General features: G+C 39.1%; 2 protein-coding genes across 7 annotated transcripts; one reads left to right on the top strand and one right to left on the bottom strand.

Moving 5' to 3' along the window:
• Positions 1-1,896: 1,896 nt before the first annotated feature.
• Positions 1,897-17,002, top strand: LOC135634087 (protein VERNALIZATION 1-like). Of its 2 annotated transcripts, none has more exons than XM_065144273.1 (8): positions 1,897-2,193; positions 8,659-8,737; positions 8,818-8,882; positions 8,968-9,067; positions 9,175-9,216; positions 9,990-10,031; positions 10,117-10,238; positions 10,722-11,225. In XM_065144273.1, the coding sequence occupies exons 1-8, from the start codon at positions 2,009-2,011 to the stop codon at positions 10,726-10,728; spliced, it is 642 nt and encodes a 213-aa protein (XP_065000345.1). In that variant the 5' UTR covers positions 1,897-2,008; the 3' UTR covers positions 10,729-11,225. The 2 variants fall into 2 exon arrangements, with proteins under 2 accessions (XP_065000345.1, XP_065000344.1); XM_065144272.1 differs by lacking the exon at positions 10,722-11,225 and adding an exon at positions 16,654-17,002 and having other exon boundaries at positions 1,898-2,193.
• Positions 17,003-17,520: 518 nt separating this feature from the next.
• LOC135585501 (E3 ubiquitin-protein ligase At3g02290-like) lies at positions 17,521-23,329 on the bottom strand. 5 transcript variants are annotated; one of them, XM_065144278.1, is made up of 5 exons: positions 23,101-23,329; positions 22,325-22,560; positions 19,626-19,986; positions 19,103-19,212; positions 17,521-17,867 (listed from the first exon to the last, which is right to left on the bottom strand). In XM_065144278.1, exons 2-5 carry the CDS (start codon positions 22,442-22,444, stop codon positions 17,841-17,843), a joined length of 618 nt encoding a protein of 205 aa, XP_065000350.1. In that variant the 5' UTR covers positions 22,445-22,560; positions 23,101-23,329; the 3' UTR covers positions 17,521-17,840. The 5 variants fall into 5 exon arrangements, with proteins under 5 accessions (XP_065000350.1, XP_065000347.1, XP_065000346.1 ...); XM_065144275.1 differs by having other exon boundaries at positions 17,640-17,867; positions 19,626-20,040; positions 22,325-22,693; positions 23,101-23,309; XM_065144274.1 differs by having other exon boundaries at positions 17,640-17,867; positions 19,626-20,040; positions 23,101-23,308.
• Between the last annotated feature and the right edge of the window lie 165 nt (positions 23,330-23,494).

Genomic DNA, 23,494 nt, shown 5'->3' with positions numbered 1-23,494 from the left:
ACCAAACCAATAGCATTCGGGAACAGTAGCATTGCGTTCATTTCTACAAAAGCCCAAGCCATATCTGATTCTGCCAAGTGAATTCACAGGAACTGTTTCTCTATGATTAAAGTGAGAATAAAGGAAAAGGAATTCAGCAAAATGAGTGGCTTGTCCATCAGACTAATTTTCTCATTTGATTTTGTAGTCAAATAAATGTTAATTGCACTACTAGTTCCAGTGCAAATCTCACTTGTAACATCCTGATGTGGATGTTTCATTTGCTATCTAGATAAGGTAATCCTTGTGATCCAATCCCTACTCGAGGAGTGTCAACAAATAGCAGAGCAAATAAAGGACTAGGTTGGTGCAAAAGAATGTGTCAAGGAGAAGTAGACCAAAGAATGATACAGAAAACATAGAGCAGAAGGTAGGCATAGAGGGATGATGACTGAGGCTTCCACCAAACTCAATGCTGTAGTCACAGTAGCTAATTATGACCCCCATATGTCTATGGATGATACACCAGGCTAGGAATGAGCTAGGTGATAACTTTGTACACCCATTATACTTTGGACGCATTCTCAAGAATCTTGGCAACCTTTTTGACAGGACTTGATGACAGAACCTGATCTTGGCATGCTCAAGATTGCCAATCTTTCTTGGCTGCATCACTAGCCACATAGTCTGCGATGGAGGAGAGATGTGATTGCTCAAGATGTCTCTTTACGACAAACTTAAATATGCATGCTATGATCTAAATATCAGTCGGAAAGAGGGTAACACTCGGAGTTCGCGTGAGTTGCAAGTTCCCCGTTGTGAGGGTCGGAGAATAGCAAGCAACAGAAGAAGAGGAGCTTGATGAGGACAAGCATGCTGCTTACAGTCGGTCACCTTCGTACTGGCAAAGTGCGACGAAGAGCCACGTTTCGATGCCACACGGGTGCAGCAGTCTCTCTCAGTGTTGAATCCGGCCAACTTGCATGCATTTGCCTCAGGTGGCGGCCCCGCCTTCGATGGAACCAAACATTCACAGTACGTACCATCCAGCTCTCCCGCGAGGCAAAGCTTCGAGCACCTGGCGTGCGTCCACCATCGCTCGCTTGCTCGCTCCACCCCTCTCTCCCTCCGAATGCATACCGGTGATGCGTGGAAAAGGACATGGCGCGCATAGGAACGATGAGATGCACCGACGGATTAGTCTCCGAAGGGTCAAGTGGGATTGCGTCGAGTTAGGATCCCCTCCTCCGATGGTGACACGCACCTTGATCGCGATCCATGCGTTAGGAAGCTAGTCGCGACCCACATGAATGACGAACGCGATGCGGAGACCATACGTAAAGCCACGGGGACTTCTTACGCGTAGCGTTTACGCGGTTTTCCCCGCAAGATTCGGACGTCCACATGTGGCCTCCGTGGTGGTTACCACATGTGATTGCAGAAACGGAGGCCGCCTTAGTGGTTCCCACATGTGGATCCCACGAGCCAGGAGGATCCTTTTTCGTTTGTTTGTCTACCCAACGCGTTCGTGTAGCGCGTGGGTATAAGCGTTTTATTCGACCCAGGTGGGACCCTCCGGTCCCAGAAACTGTAGGTTCCAAGACTATTCGTGGGCCATCGATTGCTTCGGTCCAGGAATCCGTTTCACCGAGCCGTTCCCTTTTCGTACGCGCCGGACCCGGGTGAAGCCGGACCCAAATAACGAACGGACAACTGCCTCGTCCAATCGGAGAGCGCCATGAGCGGGCCCCAGACATATCCGCCACTCAGGAAGCGACAACGTATGACCCGAAACTACCCCGGTTTTCAAAACCGCTTTCGACCACCGCGTTTTGGACTCGCTCGCCTGCTCATCCTCCTCTATATATAACGAGAAGGCAAGGAAACGATGATAAGGAGCGGCGACAAAGGGCGGACTGCAAGAAGAAGAAGAAGAGGTGCCTCCTCTCTTCCACGGGCGTCGCTTTTGTGGTCGTCGAGTCAGGTTTATTGAAGGGGGCGGGGTTGGGAATCGGATTGGAGAGGGGAGATGGGGAGGGGGAGGGTGCAGCTGAAGCGGATCGAGAACAAGATCAATCGGCAGGTCACGTTCTCCAAGCGCAGATCGGGGCTGCTCAAGAAGGCCCACGAGATCTCGGTGCTCTGCGACGCCGAGGTCGCCGTCATGGTGTTCTCCACCAAGGGCAAGCTCTACGAGTACTCCACCGACTCTAGGTACCCACTTTGCCCTCCGTCTTCGTGCCCCGTTGTCCCTCGTAGATGTTCCCGTACCCACTCAGCCCATGCTTCCAAGAACGTCTGGTTCATCGTTCTTGCCACAGATCCTACCTTTCCATCCCTGATTTCTGGTGCGAACTGCTCTTCTGATGTGCATGCGCGGTGTATGATCGTATTCGATCTTGCAATCGGCACCCTCTGCTGCCACTTTTCTCTAACCTTGTACAACAGCCTCCTTCCACCTCTCCTCGACTGCCGTACATCAATACTCGCAACAACTTCATTTTATTTAAGCCCTAGAGTTCCCCACTCTCTCTTCTTTTGATCCGTGTTCTGGGGTGGAATACTGTTTCCTATAATGCCGTACATAGTGGTGATGTCGCTGATTTAAGCTGCTCGGCTTGCCAACAGTCGTACTACTTCCAAGAATAAGTTCCGACTAAATCTTGCTTTCCCAGCGAACCGGTCCTCGTCTAGTTCTACATGAACTCTGGTAGTGGGGTTGCATTAGCGATGCACTGCTTGGCTCATATAAGACGAGATATAATAGTAATCATCGTACCAATAAATTTCCGCCTTTTGTTCTATAGAATGCATAGAAGATTCATTGTAGTTACAGCTTATATCAAAGCTTCTTTAGTTATCGGCTTCGAATCTGCAGAAATGTGGAAAAGCTTAGAGCACTGCTAAATCAGGAAAATTCTTTGATTTGTGTCCTCTACTCGGTCTGTTATTCTATGATTGCATCTCAACAAAACAAATCCTTTATTTTTCTCTTTTGGCACCTAAAATCCGCCCCTTCTTTTTCATATGTCAAAGTTGATCTCCTCATGACTATAAATGTTCCTATTGATTTCCATCTCATCCCGTACCCACAATTTTCATGCATTCTCCCCTTCAAAAAATTGACCACAATCGTCCCGGCAAACCCGATGATGCAAGTATATTCTGCTTATCATTCATTTTGCTTCTGTTTTCTTCACACGACTTTATTGTTCCAAAGTATTGCATATTTTTCTTCTATTTTTTGCTTGTCTATGCATGTTAGTACATAGATGCTGTTTTGATCATAGTTGGAAGAGCATTCGGTACATGTAAGTAAGGGCAAAGTCGCATCATGGAAGATGTTCGAAGCATTAAAATACCAATTTTTGATCGCTTTCTGTAAAGGACTGTAGTCGTCTGAGTAGAATTAATTGATAGGTCTCCCATATCAACAATGTCGGTCCCATATATCAGCATTATTGTAGAAATAATAAAAGGGTTACGTACTGAATGATACTGAGTTGTCTGATGTACTACTACTGCTGCTTCATCGGATTGAATTAATACTTGTGTCCTATTCAACTTCCACCGTTTTAATCTCTGTTACTATTGTTGACATTAAAAAGTATTTGGAGGAGTATTTATTTACTTCGGATAAGTTTTTGATGGTTCATGAATTAAATAAAATGACCTTCAATGAGTATGGATGCTAACTTCACTTTCTTGACAAAGAAAGCTACAGTGCCTTCTCATCATAGATCGCCGATAATAAAAGAGGTAAAAGAATCAAGCAACAGCATTGACATCTTTTGATTTCACTCTCTATAACTTTGGTGTTAATTATTAGAAATACAAGAAACACTTCCTGGATCTAATTGCTGATAGTTGTATCTTCTTGTCTTTTGTCGATAAATTTTACATAGGCATGTCTAAGTTAGAATAGAGGATTGTTGATGTTGATAGGAAGAGAGGATAGATATATCAAATAAAGGAAGTATGACAAGCTTTAATCTTCTATATTTCTCTCAAAAAAAATATTTTTATAATTTCAGAAACTCTATTATCCTCATGACCCAATATATGGAGTTTATATAGTCCCCAAATATACATTATATTAATTATATTCAAGATGAATAATTCTCTTTCAAGAAACCCTTTCAAGAACCAATAACCAATTTGACATATCTTTTTATAGGCTTTTAATCCATTTTTTTTCTTGATGTAATAATTCTTCCACTTGATGCAATGAACCTTTTTTATAACACTTGAACAAGTTTAATTCCAACATTCTCCCCTCTTAAACTTGTTCCATTCAGCATGCCAAGTTTTCTTCGAAGTTGTTGAAATATTTTAAATTTAAGAGGTTTTGTGAGTATATCAGTCACTTGTTCACTTGTCTTGACATGATGTATCTTCATTTCTTTATTTTTGATATGATCTCTTATGAAATGAAATCTTGTATCGATATGCTTCGATCTTTCATGATAGACTGGATTCTTGGCTAAGGCAATAACTGATTTGTTATCAACATAAATCTTGGTTGACTTCTCCTGTGGCATATGAAATTCTTGGAGTAATCTTCTTAGCCATATTGCATGACAAACACTAGAAGAAGCTGCTATATATTCTGCTTCACAACTTGATAGAGCAACGATTCGTTGCTTTTTTGAAGACCAAGTGAATGTAGCTTCACCAAAATAAAATATAAATCCAATTGTACTCTTCCAATCATCGTAGCTTCCGATCCAATCACTGTCACTATATCCAATGAGCTCCAACTTTTTAGATAATGAATAGAACAATCCATACTCAATTGTTCCTTTGATATATCGTAAAATTCTTTTAGCGACATTTAAATGAGATGTCTTTGGAACTTCCATAAATTTACTTATTAAACCAACTCCAAATAATATAATAAGTTGGATTAATGTATGTATCTTCACCTTCCTTGGTCAACTTGTGCCATATTCAACATGTGTATATGTAGGATGATAATCTTCCATAGAAAACTTCTTTAAAACCTCCTTTGCATAATTTTCTTGTGAGATAAAAATTCCTCCATTATCTTGTATAACTTCGATACCAATGAAATAAGTCATTAAGTCCAAGTCGGTCATCTCAAACTCCTTTTTCATAGAGTGCTTAAAATCTATAATCATAGAGCTACTATTGCCTGTAAATATTAAATCATCTACGTACAGACATACAAACAAGATATCTCCATTAGAGTTAGATTTTGTATAGAGAGCATGTTCATGCGGACATTTAGAAAAATCATTTTGAATAAAATAAGTATCTATTCGAGAATTTCATGCTCGTGAGGCATGTTTAAGCTCATAAAGAGCTCTCTTTAACTTATATACTTTGTCCTCTTGTTCTTGAATAATAAAACCAGGGGTTATTGAATATATACCTCTTCTTCAAGAACTCCATTAAGAAATGCTAATTTGACATCCATTTGTAAAATCTTCCATTTCATTTGAGCTGCTAGAGAGATAAATAATCTTATTGTCTCCAATCGAGCAACTGGCGCAAATACTTCTTCATAGTCAATCACATATTGTTGTTTATATCCCTTTGCAACCAATCTAGCCTTGTATTTCTCCACCTCTCCTTTTGCATTTCTTTTTGTTTTAAAGATCCACTTAACACCGATAGCTTGGTGGTCTTTTGGAAGTGTAGTAAGCTCCCATGTATTATTTTTGTTAATTGCATGAATCTCTTCATTGCTATTTTTCATCTATATAAGCTTCTTTGAAGGTTAATGGATCATATCCTGCAAAAAGACAAAATAAAGAAAGTTCATCATTATTAGTATCAATCCTTCGAGTCACATCATATATGTCTTGAATCGGTTTTGTCCTTCTTATAATTGGACTTCTTGAATCATGTGACCTAGCTGATCTAGGTGATGATTCTGGCAAAACAACTTCGGTGCTTACTTGTATTATATCATCTTCTTCTGAAACTACAGCTTTCTTATGCTGCTCATCACTTTTCCGGTTCCAAATCTGTTGTTCATCAAAATCAACGTCTCTTGACATCACAACTTTATTTGTGATAGGATTGGAGAGTTTGTAACCATTGGAATTCTCTGGATAACCTAGCAAAATGCATTTTTGACTTTTATCCTCCAATTTTGTTTTCTTCTCTTATGATCAACTCTTGGTTTTTGTAAGCTCCATGTTTCTTCTGGTGTAACATTACCAATTCGCTTTGTCGGAAACCTGTTAAGCAAATAAACTGCACAAGCAACAGCATCACCCCAAAATTCTTTCGAAATTTTTCTTTCCTTTAACATACATCGGACTATATTAAGGATAGTCCTATTTTTTCTTTCTGAGATACCATTTTGTTGAGGTGTGTATGACATGGTGAATTGATGTAGAATTCTATTATTTCTACAAAAACTTTCAAATTCATTTGATATATATTCACCACCCCTATCTGTTTTTAAACATTTAATCTTACAACAACTTTGTCTTTCAACCAAATCCTTAAATTCTTTGAATTTGCTTAAAACTTCTTTCTTTTCTTTTAACATATAAACCCAAGTTTTTTCATTATGATCATCAGTGAAGGTAAGAAAATACATGCTTCCTTCAAGTGATACTGGATTGATAGGGTCACAAACATCTGAGTGTACCAGATCAAGTCGATTTCATGCTCTTTTTGTCCTTCTCACTTTGAAAAGCTTTCTTTCTTGCTTACCCATGACACATACTTCACACAATTTTGCTGGGCGATCAATTTTTGGCATTCCTGTCACCATATTATACTTCTCTAGAAGTTTCAAAGCCTCAAAATTTAAGTGAGCATATCTAAGATGCCAAAGTGTAGAGATATCCTCAATATCAGCTTTAAAACAATTTGATTGATCAAAAATACTTAAATGCAAAAGAAACATTCTATTATGTGCCATTTTCATATGTGATATCAGTGTTTTATTCTTATCACAAATTGAGAGAGCCATATCTTTCATCTCAATTTTATAACTTTTTTCAAGTAATTGTCCCAAGCTTAAAATATTATTTTTCATATCAGGAACATAATAAACATCTGAAATGCATACTTCCTTGTCATTATTAAGTTCAAGGAGAATTTTACCTTTGTCTCTTACTGGTCTTTGAGACAAATCGCCAAATGTAATGTTCCCGGAATAACTTGTATCTATTTCTGAAAATAGCTCTTTGATGCCACACATGTGATTTGAAGCTCCTGTATCTAGATATCATATCATAGATTGATCCTCTTTCAAATTATCATAACTCATTAATAAAACTTAATTTACGTTCTTTTCTTCCTCAATAAAATTTGTCTTATCACCTTGATTGTTAAGATTATAATAACATTCATAAGAATAATGTTCATACCTTTTGCAAACATAACATTGTATTTCAGATCTTTTAGAGTTTCTACCACGTCCACGGCCTCGGCCACGTCCTCGACCATAACCTCGGCCTCTTTGGCTAGAATTTTCTCCACCATCTTCAATGTTCGGAGATTCTTAATTGGTCTGATTTCTGCCTCCTCTTTCTCTTTGTCCTCGTCCTCTTCCTCTTTGAGAATTTGATTCTCGTTTATTTTCAAGAGTAAGCTTCGTTTGTAATGCTTGCTCCATAGTTTTGTCTTATCCTCTTTTTGTAATCTTTTGTTCATGAACTTGAAGGGAACTCATAAGTTCTTCTAAAGATATTTTTTCCATATCTTTAGATTCTTCGATCGCAACAGCAATAAAATCAAATTTCGGATCTAGAGATCTCAATATTTTTTCTATTACTCTCTGATCATTTACTTGTTTACCATTTCGTTTCATTTGATGAATAATAGAAATGATTTTTGAGAAGTAATCAGAAATGGTTTCAGAAGTACCTTGTTGTAATTTCTCAAACTCGACTCGTAAAACTTGTAGACGAAGTTTCTTTACCTTATCAACACCACCAAATGCTCTTTGAAGCATTTCCCGAGCCTCCTTTGAAGTATTTGCTGGAGCGATGATCTCGAACATTGTATCATCAAGTCCTTGATAGATTGTGAACAAAGCCTTTTTCTCCTTCTTCCTTCTTTCTTTGAGTTGTTTTCTTCCTTCTGCATTCATTGCTCCTTCTTCTACTGGACTTGGCTCAGCAAATCCATCTTCTACAAACTCCCATACATCTTGGGAGCCTAGAAGAACTTTCATTTGGATGCACCATATGTCATAATTTTCTTTTGTCAATCTGGGGATCTAGAGTTTGATGACACTTAAGGAAGAGGCCATAACTTGGCTCTGATACCAAATGTTGATGTTGATAGGATGAGAGGATAAAGATAGAAGAGTATGACAAGCTTTAATCTTCTATATTTCTCTCAGGAAAAATATTTTTACAATTTTAGAAACTCTATTACCCTCATGACTCAATATATGAGTTTATATAGTCCCCAAAGATACATTATATTAATTGTATTCAAGATGAATCATTCTCTTTCAAGAAACCTTTTCAAGAATCAATAACCAATTTGACTTATCTTAAACTTTTAATCCATTTCTTCTTCTTGATGTAATGATTCTCCCACTTGATGCAATGAATCTTTTTTTGACACTTAAACAAGTTTAATTCCAACGACGATGTCGCTACAAACTAACAGGCAATGCTTGAGCTTTTGATTTTATATCAAAAACGTGGAAGAAAACTGAAAGTTGCTTATTCCTTGCAGTATGGAAAAGATTCTTGATCGTTACCAGCGCTACTCGTATGCTGAAAGAGCCCTTGTAGATGCAGACACTGAATCCCAGGTAACATGTGTTTGAAGACTGGATGATTCATAGCCTAGAACGTTGGTGGATGGCTTACAGCATGTTGATCTTGTACGCAGGAAAACTGGTGCCATGAATACGAGGTATTGAAGGCAAGGATCGAGGCACTACAAAAATGTCAAAGGTATCGAGATGGCCATCGCAAATTAAACTAATGTTTTTACTTGCGCAAAAATGTTACGAGCATTATCTTTTTGTGCTTACTTCAGGCACCTCGTAGGCGAACAACTTGACAAATTGACACTTAAAGAAATCCAACAGCTGGAGCAACAACTTGAGGCAGCTTTGAGAAAAATAAGATCAAAAAAGGTGAATTAAAATCCATTTATGTAGCCTATCAAAAATGTTATTGCCATCCGTGCATGTAAAGGAAGTTGCTAATGTTCTTTTTTCTTTTTTTCTTTCATTTATTGTAGAACAATGTGCTGTTTGATTCCATTGCTGAGCTTCAAAGAAAGGCAAGTCCTACAACCTTTATTCAAATTCAAGTTCATATTTGTTTGATTTTAGTAGTCAGGTCGGTAAAACCTAATAACAACAAACTTCAAACTAGTTGGACCAATCCAGTCCTATTTACCACCGGGATTAGAAAGAGACTCCGACATTTGGTTTTGATTCTGAGTAACTATGATAATTTGCAACCCTACTCAATTCAATATGCAGCACCTGCGTAAATCGATAATATTGCTTTTGCAGTTAGCAATATAGCAGTGACACATACCAACTGCTATTTTTTGTAGCATGAATTATTTACACAGATAATATCTAAATGTTATTTGCTCTTTCTGAAAGTTAAGCATGCATTCATGATTGATGTAAATATCTTCTCAATTAATAAAAAATATTTAAGTAATCTTTCGTTATATTATAAAATCGGATCTAACCCAGTCTGTCTGTTCATGCCAGTTACCCGAAAACCAACTGGATCAATTGTTCATTCTGATTTTTCAACAAGAGCGGATTCTTCACCAAGGATAATATTCTTTTGATAGAGACTGTGCTCAACTTGTTGATTCTTTTTGTTTACCTGTTCTCCACCTCATGACACCCTACACATTCTTCTGTGGACAACTCGAGAACATCTATCTTAGGAAATGATAGATAGAGAGTGGCCTGTTGTGTAGAATGCCAATAACAATTTGGAAATTTCTTCCATATATATATATATATATATAATCTGTTGGTACTTCAGGTACAAATCTATGCCTGAATAGCCTTTATTTTCTTGCAGGAGAGGGCGCTGCAAGCACAAAACAGTGACATGGCAAAGAAGGTAAACTATAAAATGTTTGACCTTATTTATTGGCATTGTTTATAGACCTTAAGTTGGATCAAAATGTGATTTGGTTCCAAAATAGCTTACGGAGATGGACAAGGCTGAGGCTCTGAGCCAACACCAACAGACGGAACAAGCAGCTCAAGCCCAGGCCAGCTCCTCTATACCACACTTGCTCTCGATAGAATCTACCATAAACATCAGGTACACACTTCCTATAAGCATCTCTTGTACCGGGTATTACTAGAGTTCATATTACAACAGTCTTCAAGAATCAGGTTAGCGTTTCATGGGCAGTAAGTAATCATCGTTAGCTGCTTAGTAAGAGAAAACTAGCCGTGTAGGTAGGTGTTGCATCGCATTCGGCAGACGTACTATTAGGACTTTAGTTAGGAAAGTCCTAATTGAGATGGACATTCTATTAGGACTCTAGCTAGGAGAGTCCTAATTGAGAGGGACACTCTGTTAGGACTCTAACTAGGAGATTCCTAATTGAGAGAGACATTCTGTTAAGAGGTTTTTTCTTATAGAAGAAGGAATAGAAGTCTTGAGTATGAGTCATATTAGGAGTTGGTTAGAAGTAAGAGTCTTAAATAGGAGTCCTATTAGGAGTTAGGGTTTAGAAGCCGTATAAATAGTCATGTATTCCTTCTCTTTTGTTAAGCAATAGATGAATCTTTTCTGCAGCCTTTGAGCAGCAACTTGGAGGGAGGAACCCTTATAGAGTTCCAAGGAGGCCGATCCCCTAAAGAGATCAACCCTAAGTTTAGAATCTGCAAGGGTTCTATCACCTGGTATCAGAGCAACGTTCTTGGCATCTCGCTGCCCTTCCACTGCTATCCATCAACCCTCCACAACCGCCCAAAGCAATTCCCACAATTGCTTAAAAGATCGTCGCCAAATTCCACCGTCATCTCTACCACCGCATATCATCCTTTGATCTCCTTGTGAATTGCAACATGTTCTGGTTTCCTACCTTACTGCTGCTGCAATTTAGTTATCCATATTCGAAAATCCAAAAAAAAAAAAAATTGTTCCTATATTGCTGCAAATTTCATCGTAAGTTGCTGAAATTTTTCGACGAGAATTCTGCTATCGCAACTTACACCAATTTTCTTGCTGTTACTGTCGAAATTTTCTTGATTAAATTGGACATCCTTGCTGTCATATAAACTGAGATATTGCTGTCAATTCCCTCCTCAAATCTCTCAAATTTTTTGTAGAGATTTCGTTGAGAAACCGCTGTTTCTTCGACGTTAATTCTGCTCTTACAAGACAACACAATTCTGCAGCAAACTTTCACTGATTTCTATCAAACCCATACATGCCTTTAACCCGTCAACAAAAGAGAGATCTTAACATCACAGATTTGGAGTCATATACTATGGCATCTGAGGACGCAATCAATGCTAAATTTGAAGCCTTTGAGGCACGAATGGAGGATAAGATTCGGACTCTCCTTACCGAATTCAGTTTGGGCCGACCACCAAGCCCGAAGAAATCACATCAATGAGAGAACTCTAATCAATCAAATCATGCCCAAAGAGATGACTTCCAAGAGAGGGGAGGTTCTATGACCGACCCCAACTATTCGCGCATGAGAGACTAAATTGGTTGGATCTCGTGCGCGGAGCGATATTTTCGGTACCATAAAACTGCGGATGCATCCATGGTGGAAATTGTAGCTATACATCTTGAAGGGGATGCCATACAATGGTTTGACTAGTTTGAACACACTTATGGAACCCTTTCATGGCGACAATTCAAATAAGGACTACTGATCCGCTTCGGACCAACTTATTATGAGAACATTGACGAACAACTAGCAAAGATCCGACAAACCTCCACCATTCAGGAGTACCAAACCAGGTTTGAAAGGTTATCTAATCAAACTTGTGATTGGTCTGAAAAACAGTTATTGGGGACTTTTATTGAGGGCTTAAAGCCGGAGATCCGGGGAGAAGTTAAGGCGCGACAACCATACACGCTTATGGCAGCCATCTCTTTCGCACGACTTCAAGAGGAGCGATTGAACCATGAAGCCCGGAGGACAAGGATCACTCCACGACCTACAATACTAAAGCCCTCAGCCCTCCCTATTATCAACCGAGTCCCTGCACCGAAAAGGTTAACAAGAGAAGAACTTCGGGAGCGATCTGCGAAAGGGTTATGTTGGCATTGCGATGAGCTGTGGAGCCGCGAGCATCGCTGTAAAAAAGGTAGACTTCTTATGATTGAACCAGTAGAAGAAGAGGTCATTGAACATCTAGAAGTGAGCCTTGAACATGAAGAAGAAGATATGGAAGAAGAGCCATAGCCGACCGACATTACGGTACACGCACTAGCCGGCTACTCAAATCTGCAAACGATGAAAGTTGGAGGCCTTCTCAAACAACAGCCGATCACTGTTCTCATCGACACGGGTAGCACTAATAACTTCCTGAATAGTAAGGTTGCTGCTTGGATGGCACTGCATATTGAAGGTTGCAGCAAGTTCGATGTAAAGGTTGCCGACAGCAGAATCCTAAAGTGCGACCAAAGATGCCCGCAGGTGAAACTATTACTGCAAGACCAAGAAATTATCACCGATTTCTTCCTCCTACCAATCGATGACTATGAGGCAGTGCTTGGTATCAAATGGCTAACTACACTAGGTGATGTCTCTTGGAACTTTTCTAAATTAATTATGAAATTCTACTGTAAGGGCAAACAGATCATCCTACGCGGGAAGCGCGGAAGCAACGTTACCACTGTTTCGACCCAATGAATGGAGAAAGTTTTACACAAGGTAAATGGTGCCTTTTTGATGCACCTCCAGCAGCAACCAGAGGGGAAGAAAATAGAATTTGAAGATCAAAATCTTGCCCAATTGCTTACTAAATTTGCTGATATATTTGCTGAACCGCGCGGTCTTCCTCCTTCTCGGCAACATGACCATCGAATTCCAATCCTTCCGGGCAAGCCACCAGCGAACACTCGACCATACCGATATCCTCACCTCTAGAAAGATGAAATTGAAAAGATCGTAAACGAGATGCTTGAAACAGGGGTGATTCAACCAAGTTGTAGCCCCTATTCCTCACCGGTGCTACTTGTACGCAAGAAGGACGGAACTTGGCGGATGTGCATTGACTACCGAGCTTTAAATGGCATCACCGTCAAGGACAAATACCCAATACCAGTGGTGGATGAACTTCTTGATGAATTAAAAGGAGCTCGAGTCTTCACGAAGTTGGACCTTCGATCCGGTTACCACCAAATTCGGGTATGTGACGATGACATTCCAAAAACTGCATTTCGCACACATGATGGCCATTATGAATTCTTGGTAATGCCTTTTGGACTCACTAATGCTCCTTCAACCTTTCAAAGTCTCATGAATGATATATTTCGGAGCTTTCTTCGTAAATTTGTGCTGGTATTTTTCGATGATATTATCGTTTACAGCCCTTCTCTTGAGACTCACTTTCAGCATTTACGGATTGTTTTGACGATCCTTCGGGAGAATACTCTTTTTGTTAAGCAACCAAATTGCAGCTTTCTCCAGCAAAAAGTAGAGTACCTTGGGCATATAATATCAGAAGAAGGAGTGGCGGTAGACCCAACAAAAATTTAGGCAATGTAAGGTTGGCCGAAACCTACAAACGTGAAATTACTGCGGGGGTTCCTTGGACTAATGGGCTACTACCGAAAATTTGTTAAGGATTATGGGAAGATCAGTGCACCACTCACTTTTTTACTGAAAAAAGATGCTTTCCAATGGTCGGACAAAGCCTCTGCTGCCTTCGACAAACTTAAAGCAGCCATGACAACGACGCCGGTGCTTGCGCTACCAGATTTCAATAGACCCTTCATCATTGAGGCCGACGCATCTGGAGTCGGAATTGGAGTCGTTCTCATGCAAAATGGTCGACCACTCGCATACACTAGCAAGGCAATATCTCCTTCCCATCAAAACATGTCAGTATATGATAAGGAGATGCTTGCCATTGTACACGCAGTAACGAGGTGGAGACCCTACCTAATCGGCCGACGATTTCAAATTAAAACTGACCATAAAAGCCTCGAGTACTTTTTGGAGCAAAAGATATCATCCCCTGAGCAGCAAAAATGGGTAACCAAACTTCTTGGATTTGATTATGAAATTATTTACAAAAAGGGGAAAGAAAACGTTGTTGCAGATGTACTCTCACGGCTACCTGAACAAGCTAAGGTTTCAGCCATCTCCCTTCCTACCACCAGTCTCCTCGAGGACATTAGGGAAGAATGGAAAAAGGATCCAGAGATCAACAAGATCATAAAAAAATTGGAGGAGGATCCAAGTGCAATAGCCCACTACACTTGAGATTCGAGGGATTTACGCTACAAAAGTCGCATTGTGCTTATACCTGACTCCCCTTGCATCGCAATCATCTTGCATGAAATGCACTCTATACCTTCAATAGGGCACTCTGGATTCCTAAGAACCTACAAAAGAGTGAAGCAAAATTTTTATTGGAGATGGATGAAAAAAATTATTGCTGAATATGTGGCACAATGTGATATATGTCAACAGAACAAGGGTGAAACTGTGGCAAATCCAGGGAAGCTACAACCACTACCCATACCAGACTCAGTGTGGACTGACATCTCCATGGACTTCATTGAAGGGCTGCCATCTTCCAAAGGTAAAAGCACGATTCTCGTGGTGGTTGATCGACTTACGAAATATGCTCATTTTTGTGCTGTGAGAAATCCCTACACTGCTGCTAGTATTGCCCAGATTTTCATAGAAAATATTGTTAAACTGCATGGGATGCCAAGGTCCATCATAAGTGATCGTGACAGGATCTTCACTAGTAAATTTTGGACCGAGTTATTTCAGTTATAAGGCACCAAACTCAAGATGAGCACAGCATAGCATCCACAAACTGACGGCCAAACAGAGGTGGTAAATAGGTGCTTAGAGACGTACCTCCGGTGTTTCGCTAGCGATCGACCAAAAGAGTGGGCGAAATGGTTTCCCTGGGCCAAATGGTGGTATAATACTACATATCATTCATCTACAAAATGTGCCCCTTATGAAGCATTGTATGGTCGACCAGCACCTGTGATTCCAAAGTATGTAATTGGCTTGGCCAAGGTAGATCAGGTTGACCAAGAATTGATTGATAGAGACAAACTCTTACAACTGTTAAAAGATAATCTCTCTACTGCTCAAGCCAGAATGAAGCAGCAAGCCGACACACGACGAAGTAAAAGAGAATTTTCAGTGGGAGATTGGGTTTATCTTTGCCTACAACCATACAAACAACTCTCTATCAACACTCGAGCCTCCATGAAGCTATCCCCACGTTTTTATGGGCCCTATCAGATCACAGAGCGTATTGGAGCCGTGGCATACAGACTTAAATTACTTGAGGATGCCAAAATTCATCCTATCTTCCACGTATCATGCCTAAAGCCCAAGTTGGGAGAACACGAGTCACCCCAGATCCAACTGCCCAACACAACTGAGGATGGAGTTATTCAAGCCCAACCACAGGCCATCCTCGATCGCAGGATCGTGATGCGTCGCCGACATCCCTCTACTAAAGTACTAGTGCACTGGAATAATCTACCACTTGAAGACGTCACATGGGAACCATATGAGGAGCTGAAGACCCGGTTCCCTGAGTTCATGGAATCTCAGCCTTGAGGACAAGACTGATTTGAAGAGGGCGGGTCTGTTAAGACTCTAGCTAGGAGAGTCCTAATTGAGAGGGACATTCTGTTAGGAATCTAGCTATGAGAGTCCTAATTGAGAGGGACACTCTATTAGGACTCTAACTAAGAGAGTCCTAATTGAGAGAGACATTCTGTTAGGAGGTTTTTTCTTAGAGAAGAATTAGGAGTTGTAAGGGAATAGAAGTCTTGAGTATGAGTCATATTAGGAGTTAGTTAGAAGTAAGAGTCTTAAGTAGAAGTCCTATTATGAGTTAGGGTTTAGAAGCCCTATAAATAGCCATGTATTCCTTTTCTTTTGTTAAACAATAGATGAATCTTTTCTACAGTCTTTGAGCAGCAACTTGGAGGGAGGAACCCCTATAGAATTCCAAGGAGGCCGATCCCCTAAAGAGATCAACCCCAAGTTTAGAATGTTCTATCACGTACTTCTTTCCCTTGCAATAAAAATATTTCACGAGCATTCTTAACCCAAATTTATGGGCGTCAAGCTTTTTGACTTTATACATTTCTCTCTAACAATGCCTTTCTCCCCCCAAATAAAAAGAGTGAAGAGCACATGGTGTGCAATGAATGAAAAAATATTTACTTGTTAATTCTTGTTGCTTTTACATAATGTTATTCTTTGAGGCTAATTACAAATTAGCTACTGTAATTAGCTAGCTAACTCTAGATCGAGAAATTTATTTGACAGCTAAAGTTGACCTAGTTTTTTATCTGGTTGAGGGATGAGCATGCAAAGTGGCGAGACCAACAGTTTTGTAGGCTCAGTCATTTGTCAGTTGAATTTGCATAATAGATAGATTAATTGGCATGTCAGTTGAATTTGTACTCATATTTTTCCTCATTAAACATCTTATCAAGCAAGAAACGATCAGAGCAAAGCAAAGGTGGTATGATCAATCTAATATTGCAGAAACCACCAACCCACGGGCTCAGTCGTGGAGGAAGCCGCCGAGCAGTCCTTCGCCCGGTGTAACGGCGCTGTTCTGCCACCATGGATGCTTCGCCTGTGAAGGACGGACTGAGACGCGCTTCCCACCCATGCAGGTCCAGTTACTATTGTATTGTAGTAAAAGTATAATCCAAGTCAAGCTGTGGAGTGTTTTATCCCTCCGACCCACCCATATTCCAATTTGGACTTGGAGCAATCCGTCAGAAGTCTCCCTGTAATGCATTTTCTAACCTATGCTTCTATCGTGTGCGATAGCTCGTTTGTATATATCGAAAACAATACTGTAAAATAATGGACGATAAAAACATTGTGGGGCTTCTAATTCTCGGTTCCTTTGTGCAAAGGTATTCTAGTAACAACCTTTGAGGTAGCTGCATCTTTTGCTTATGTCCTCCCTCCCTCTGCAGCTGTACCGATTCATTTGAGGTAGGAAAAAGAGACTCCTGATTACCTTTACCTCATGATTCTTGGATGAAACCTTCTGCAGCTTAAACATTGTTCCGAGAATACACCTCTCGTGGAATTGCTAGTAAAAACCGAAGAAATTGTCTTTTTTTTTTCCTTTTGGTTGCCAATTGTGGCGATAAAAATTTTGCCAAAAATCATCGAGTAGATCAGAATCGGAGCAATCAGGTCAATCATGTGCTCTCGACTCGAACTCATCAACAACAACAACTGATGGAAAAAGGAAAAGAATTGCTACTCCAAGGAAACAGGATCATATATTGTATTCACTTTTCACCAGGAAACCAAATTGCTACAGGAGGGCATCCTTCAAGGATCTTCAGAATGACAAGGTCATGAGTCACTTTCTACCGTCAGAACAAATTCTTACAAGAGGAATGACAATAACAACATTTCTTTTTCTGTACAAACATCCAAGCAACTGTCTGGGCAGCTATGTGTACATCAGTATGGAGGCAACAGAAGAACCGTAAAAATCTATATGAGCGAATAAGTCACGGTTGACTTCAATTGTATATACTAAAATATTCAACAATATCAAAGCCTGTGAAACGACACCGGAAGACTTATGGCATTGATATATACTTCATGATATATGTATATACACACTATGAAATACGAAGTACACATATTCCCTGCATATGTCCAAATGAATAAATTTATCAAAGATATATGTGGAATGATCATGTTGCTTCCTTGAATACCATCATCTGTTAAAAGAAAAATGAAAGCAAGTAAGTAACCACTGATGCCGCACATAAAATCAAAACCTTTTCATAAACAACCCGGATCAACATGTCTTTTGTTGCTATATATACTGAAACTTTGTGAAGATCCATATTTCAGCACTTGGATGCCTGGCCGAAGAAATGTTTAAACGGGCGAGTTACTTGTTTCAACAACAAAGTCCATTATGATTGTATTGGAAGTTCAGTAATGAATTAAATTTAGACATTTGTAGCAACCTCCAGTCAACTTGAGTTAATTCCCTAGGTAAGCGGCAAAGACAGTAGAACACGGAGTTGGCACAAAATAACTTTGCGATAATTCATTGCCTAATGCCTTACAAAGGTTTAAATAATAGGAAATGACAAGCAGCTGTAGTGTTGCATTATGTGATCTTATGTTCACAATGAAGTATAGAGCATGAAAAAGAAACGATTAATGTGCAGAAATATGCCAAATGAACCAAAGCTAATTACAGTGTAGTCAGCCACTGAAAGGAGGCGTATTGTGCAGCAGTATATATTTCATTAGTAGGCCATTCGAAATATATAATTCCCAAAAACCGTAAAATATCCTGAAAGTGTATGTCAGAATTCAAATACCACCGTTTGGAATTTGGAACACGGTATGAGATGAGAAAAATCATAGTGCCAAGAAAATGAGTCATAAATTTAACCAGATTAATGTTACATGTCCTGAAATGCAAAATATATAAACTATAATTTCTTCTTTAATATGATGTTGCAAGGTTAGGACCCTTAATTTATCAGAAAAGTTGAATTGAAAATTAAGTTTTTCAACATGAAATATAAATAGTAATTTCTTGCATTTTGAGGAACAGTTGTTAATTACATGATCACTGATACATGTCAGCGGTGGATATAAGAAAGTTGGGATATTAGAAAGGCAATGCACGTAGCGGACAGTTTGTTGGTTGTGACTATTGAAATCAAACAAGAAACTCCTATAAGTAGATGTATGGTCTATTTGCAGGATACTATCTATTTGCTAAAATAAATGGTACAAGCTGCAGATCTTAGAACTCCAGGGATAGTACCAAGCAATTGTTTTATCTAATGCATCATGTTTGATTTATTTTACATATTGATGTTATCTTAGATCGCATGGCCTATAAATTCAACATAGACTACAATAACAAAAATGTCATTAGTATATGAGGATTGATAAAATCAATGGCAGATAATGACAAACTAGTTACCTTGCCGCAAACAGGACATGCATCACTTCTCTCCATCCACTCATATATACAACCAAGATGGAAATGATGAGAGCATTGCATTGTTATCTTGGGGTCTTCAGAAGTATATTCTGCAAAGTAACGTCAAAGATCAGAATTTTATGAATACATCGAAGTACAATTGACCTTTATTTCCTGAATAATTTATGATGACATCATCAAGTAAATGTAAGCCCAATTACTGTGAATATTGATTAAGCATATACAAGGTGTAATTTTCTTCTTTACACAAGGTGAAATGTCACAAGGCAGAAATATAATGATATATAACTGATATTTATGAGAGGAATGTTTAGATATTTTAGTCACCTTTTGAAGGTTGCTATTAAAACATAGTGATCTCCTTAATTGTACAGCATGTCAAGAAGTTTGCGCCAATCAGTTAAGCCAAAAGGTAAACTTAGTTTAGCCAATACTTTAGGATAATTTATTTATTATTAGATAGGCATACAATAAAAGTAAATAACCAGATCTCTCAATTTACCTTCAAGACACGTTGGACAAACATCCTCATCTTCAGAAGAAGGAAAAATATATGTTACTTCTTTTCTGGCTTCGGCAGAGAAGTGCTTCAATGAAGACTCAGGCTGACATAGTTTGGATCCTCCATCATAGTTTGACTTACACTTGCCTTTCATCTTTGATTCTGTCTCACTATTAGTGTTACTTCTAAGTGGTTCAGATTCCTGATGAAAATGGCTTAAAAACTTTTCATTCCTCGAGATAAGGCCATCATGCTGAGTAAATCTAGGATCATCATATGGTATAGGCCTGGGAGGAGAGTGATATGTATCAGGTACAGAGTCATCCATGGTTAGTGCTGGAGAAGCAAGAGCAACTCTTTCCTGTAAAGATGAAGGAACAGCATGCATATCCTCTCTTCGAAATAGTGCAGTGTACTGCAAGAAGGAAGTTCAAAAATGGCTTTTCTCACTATTGGAAACAGTCAATATGGACAAAAGTTCTTCTCTAACATTTTCTGAAAGACAAAAAAGTATATAACAGTCAAGTTTAACATCTAGCTCCCCATCATTACCTTGAAGCATGTCCTAATACAAGATGTTAGTTTCACAATTAATTTTCAGTAAGTTTGTCCTATCCAGACTCAAACTGCTTTGTCCATAAATCAATCAAAATATAACCAACTAAATAAAGGTCGGCTGTCAATTAACTCAAGACAGTGCATCTTCACAACAAACTTGTACAAAGTACCAGTATGTTTTTATGTTGAAATATGGAAATTATTTGGTCTTTCAAGTTGTCATTTTCAAATTCATCCTTATTATTATCTCATATGAAGAATACCCTATTGCTCATGAGTTCATTGAGCAACTCACCTAGTCTCATGGCTAAAACCATAAACAACATGTCAAGTGGTAGCATATTTTATCAAACTATACCTGTTAGGACCTGAGTCTGATGGAATAAGTGACCCATCAATTTCGTTTGGCCTAAACTACTAGTCAAAATATTTAAGCTAAAATTGATAGTAGTACATTCATCAGACCTTTATAAGTCTTAGTCTTGTCTACTTCCAACGTGAAACTAATAGGGGTGTTATAAACTCTCCAATTTAAGGGCTCGACGTCCTCGTCAAGACCCAGCATAACCCAAATCAAACTCTAGTATGGTGCATGTGAGACGTAGTTCGATGTTAGCTCCACGCCGTGACGAGTTCTCGAGCTTCATCCATGGGTAGTCCTTTCCTGCTCAAGCCTGTTAGATAACTGAACCATCATCTTATGGCCTAAGATCACTAGCCCAAATGCTTAAGCTGAAGTTGATAGTAGTATATTCATCAAACCTTTATAAGTCTATCTTAATCTTGATCATTTTCAACGTAGGACTAATCAGGGTGTTACAATACCAACAATTGTACAGGTTATGCAAGCACAAGATTGAGCTATCATAGTAGCCATACCTGCCAACAGACTAGTATAAACAATGTTCGATAACTAAGTTTAGCTTCTACAAACCAAAATAAAGTTTGCTATCTAGACTTCTAGTTAGCTATATACTTCATTTTTGTTCATTTAATTTTATCCAAATGTAAGTACCTAAAAGGAAGAGAATCTAAGATTACTTCTTAAGTCTTCCTAAAACAAGACATGCCTATTAGTCTCCCATAAAAAAGCTACTCTTTACCATATCTCAAAATTGTCTAGCATAATCTTGAAGCCAAAATCATTCTTATTTTCCAATCAATCACATGACATCGAGTTCATTCTACAGCCCATCATCACACTATGGGAGCCAGCAATTTCCAATATCTGTGCTTGCGAGGAGGGGATAACACATAAAACAAGGGTCAGTCTCTCTTATTTTTCTCTCCCCACCTAGAGCTTCTAGTTTAAATTGACGGACCTTGCCTTATTCATGAAGAGGTCTCCATTAGACAAGTAAAAATCATCTTAGAATGATTCCCCTTATCTATCCCTAGTTAGTGTTACCTCCAACTTAGCAGAAAAAAGGAATCGTTCAACTTGTTCCCTTATATAATGTCATTTTCTGCTAAAGTTAACTTTAATAATATACAATCTATTTTAAGCTCAAGGTAAATTGAATTACCTGACAGCTCATATTAGCTTCTTTCGGAGTCCAGATAATGATTTGACACACTTGATATTTGTGAAGCTACAAGTTTAAGTGCCTTCCAATGTCATACATGTAATACAGGATCCCTTTTATATTTCTCTATAAGACATAACTTCTAGGAGAAAAGCTTATGAGTAATACTTAGAATTCCTGAATGTTGTATAGTACTGATCTATGTATAATTTACTGATTGGAGCTTGTATCTTTGATTGCTCATGTCGTGTATGTCCTGCACATGAAGCGCATAGGACTGTAAACTTTGATTATGTCAAAGTATTTAATATTCTCTCTTGCATTATTGTAGGTAATCAAGAACAGAAGCTGCAAGCTAAGATTCACAGTATAAACTATAAAAAGCTAGGATAGAGACCAAAGCAGTAGAATGAATTTTTTTACTAACAACATGCAGGAAAATGAGGTCAATTATTTGTTTCTATATCACTAAGCTGATCCAAGCAACTTGGACGAAAGCTAACAAAAGGTGGAGCTGCAAGGCATTGCAACGAGGACTTCACTCTTTTTGCAACTATGTAAGTATGTAAGCTTCCGGATGTAGACATTTCGCAATAATTACAAGAAAACACGTACCACACTCATCAATTGCTGAGCCAAGCATCCGAGGCAGATGCAGTTTCTGGAATTTAAAGCATTGGAACGTCGATATTCCTCAGTGTCTCCTGCAAGCAAGCAAGAACAGACAGACCCCATACTCCCAGCTTCACTTCCCTGTTCAGATCTATTATTCTGATGGCACTCTCCTCCTCTCCCAATCCTACGACCTGATTACATCAAGCTTTCCGGAAGAAATTTCCCGTTTTCCTCATCTAAATAAAGATAACTCGAGGTAAAGCAAACGAATACTTTGACAAAAGCGAACAATTCAGTAAGTTTAAGAAGACAACTAAGTGAGAAACATTTGCGATTTATCTGGCAAGAAATCACAGCATCAGCCGCACCCTGAGAACCAATACTCGCAAAAAAATAGATGCATTAGCTTCAAAGACCATGGAACCCACCAAGAAGAGCTAGCAAACAATTCCATATACCAAAAAGAATTCCAAGGATACAAAACCCCTACATAAAAAATAATCGAGATCGACAACCAAATAAGTGATCTTTAGAAATAAGAAACACGGATCCACAAGAGACCAAAGACTTCGCCAGCCATCAGAATCCCTTCATTCTTTCTCGTCCAGTTCTGTTTACATAACGAATTCCCGGCCGCCGAAAACAAGATCCAGAACATAAGCTGCCTCAGGAAAACAAAATCTAACTCGTTTCTGTCAGAAAATCTGAAATCCACCAATTCTATCTTAAAATCTTCCGGATCAAAAATCGGGCACATCGAATTTAAGGATAATTACCAGTGGATGCAACGAGACACGCATCGATCACAATCATCGGAATCAAGAAATCTCTGCGAAACCCACAAATTTTATGCGCCCCTCTTTGGTGTTTCTGGGGATTGGAATCTCCTCCTCCTTCCTCTTTGGTAGATTTCGCCGACGGCGAGGAATTCAGGAGGAATGAATACCGAGCGGCGATTCCGAGCTCGTTATTAGAAGGGCACTGATTTGCTTTACCGGGTGTCAGATGAAGCGGTTGACCCGCTTACACGACATGGATCCGATTCCCTCTTCTTTTGTTCTTTTTGGAAGGATACAACTGAAGGATCCGATATCCAACCCGATATTTATCGAGCACGATCTTTCTTGCCCGATCCGAATTCTTATTTGGGTCCAATGCAAGTCCTTAAGT

This window comes from Musa acuminata, chromosome BXJ3-3 (assembly GCF_036884655.1).
Source record: "Musa acuminata AAA Group cultivar baxijiao chromosome BXJ3-3, Cavendish_Baxijiao_AAA, whole genome shotgun sequence".
Lineage (NCBI taxonomy): Eukaryota > Viridiplantae > Streptophyta > Magnoliopsida > Zingiberales > Musaceae > Musa > Musa acuminata.
This window is presented reverse-complemented; position numbering and strand designations above follow the sequence as displayed.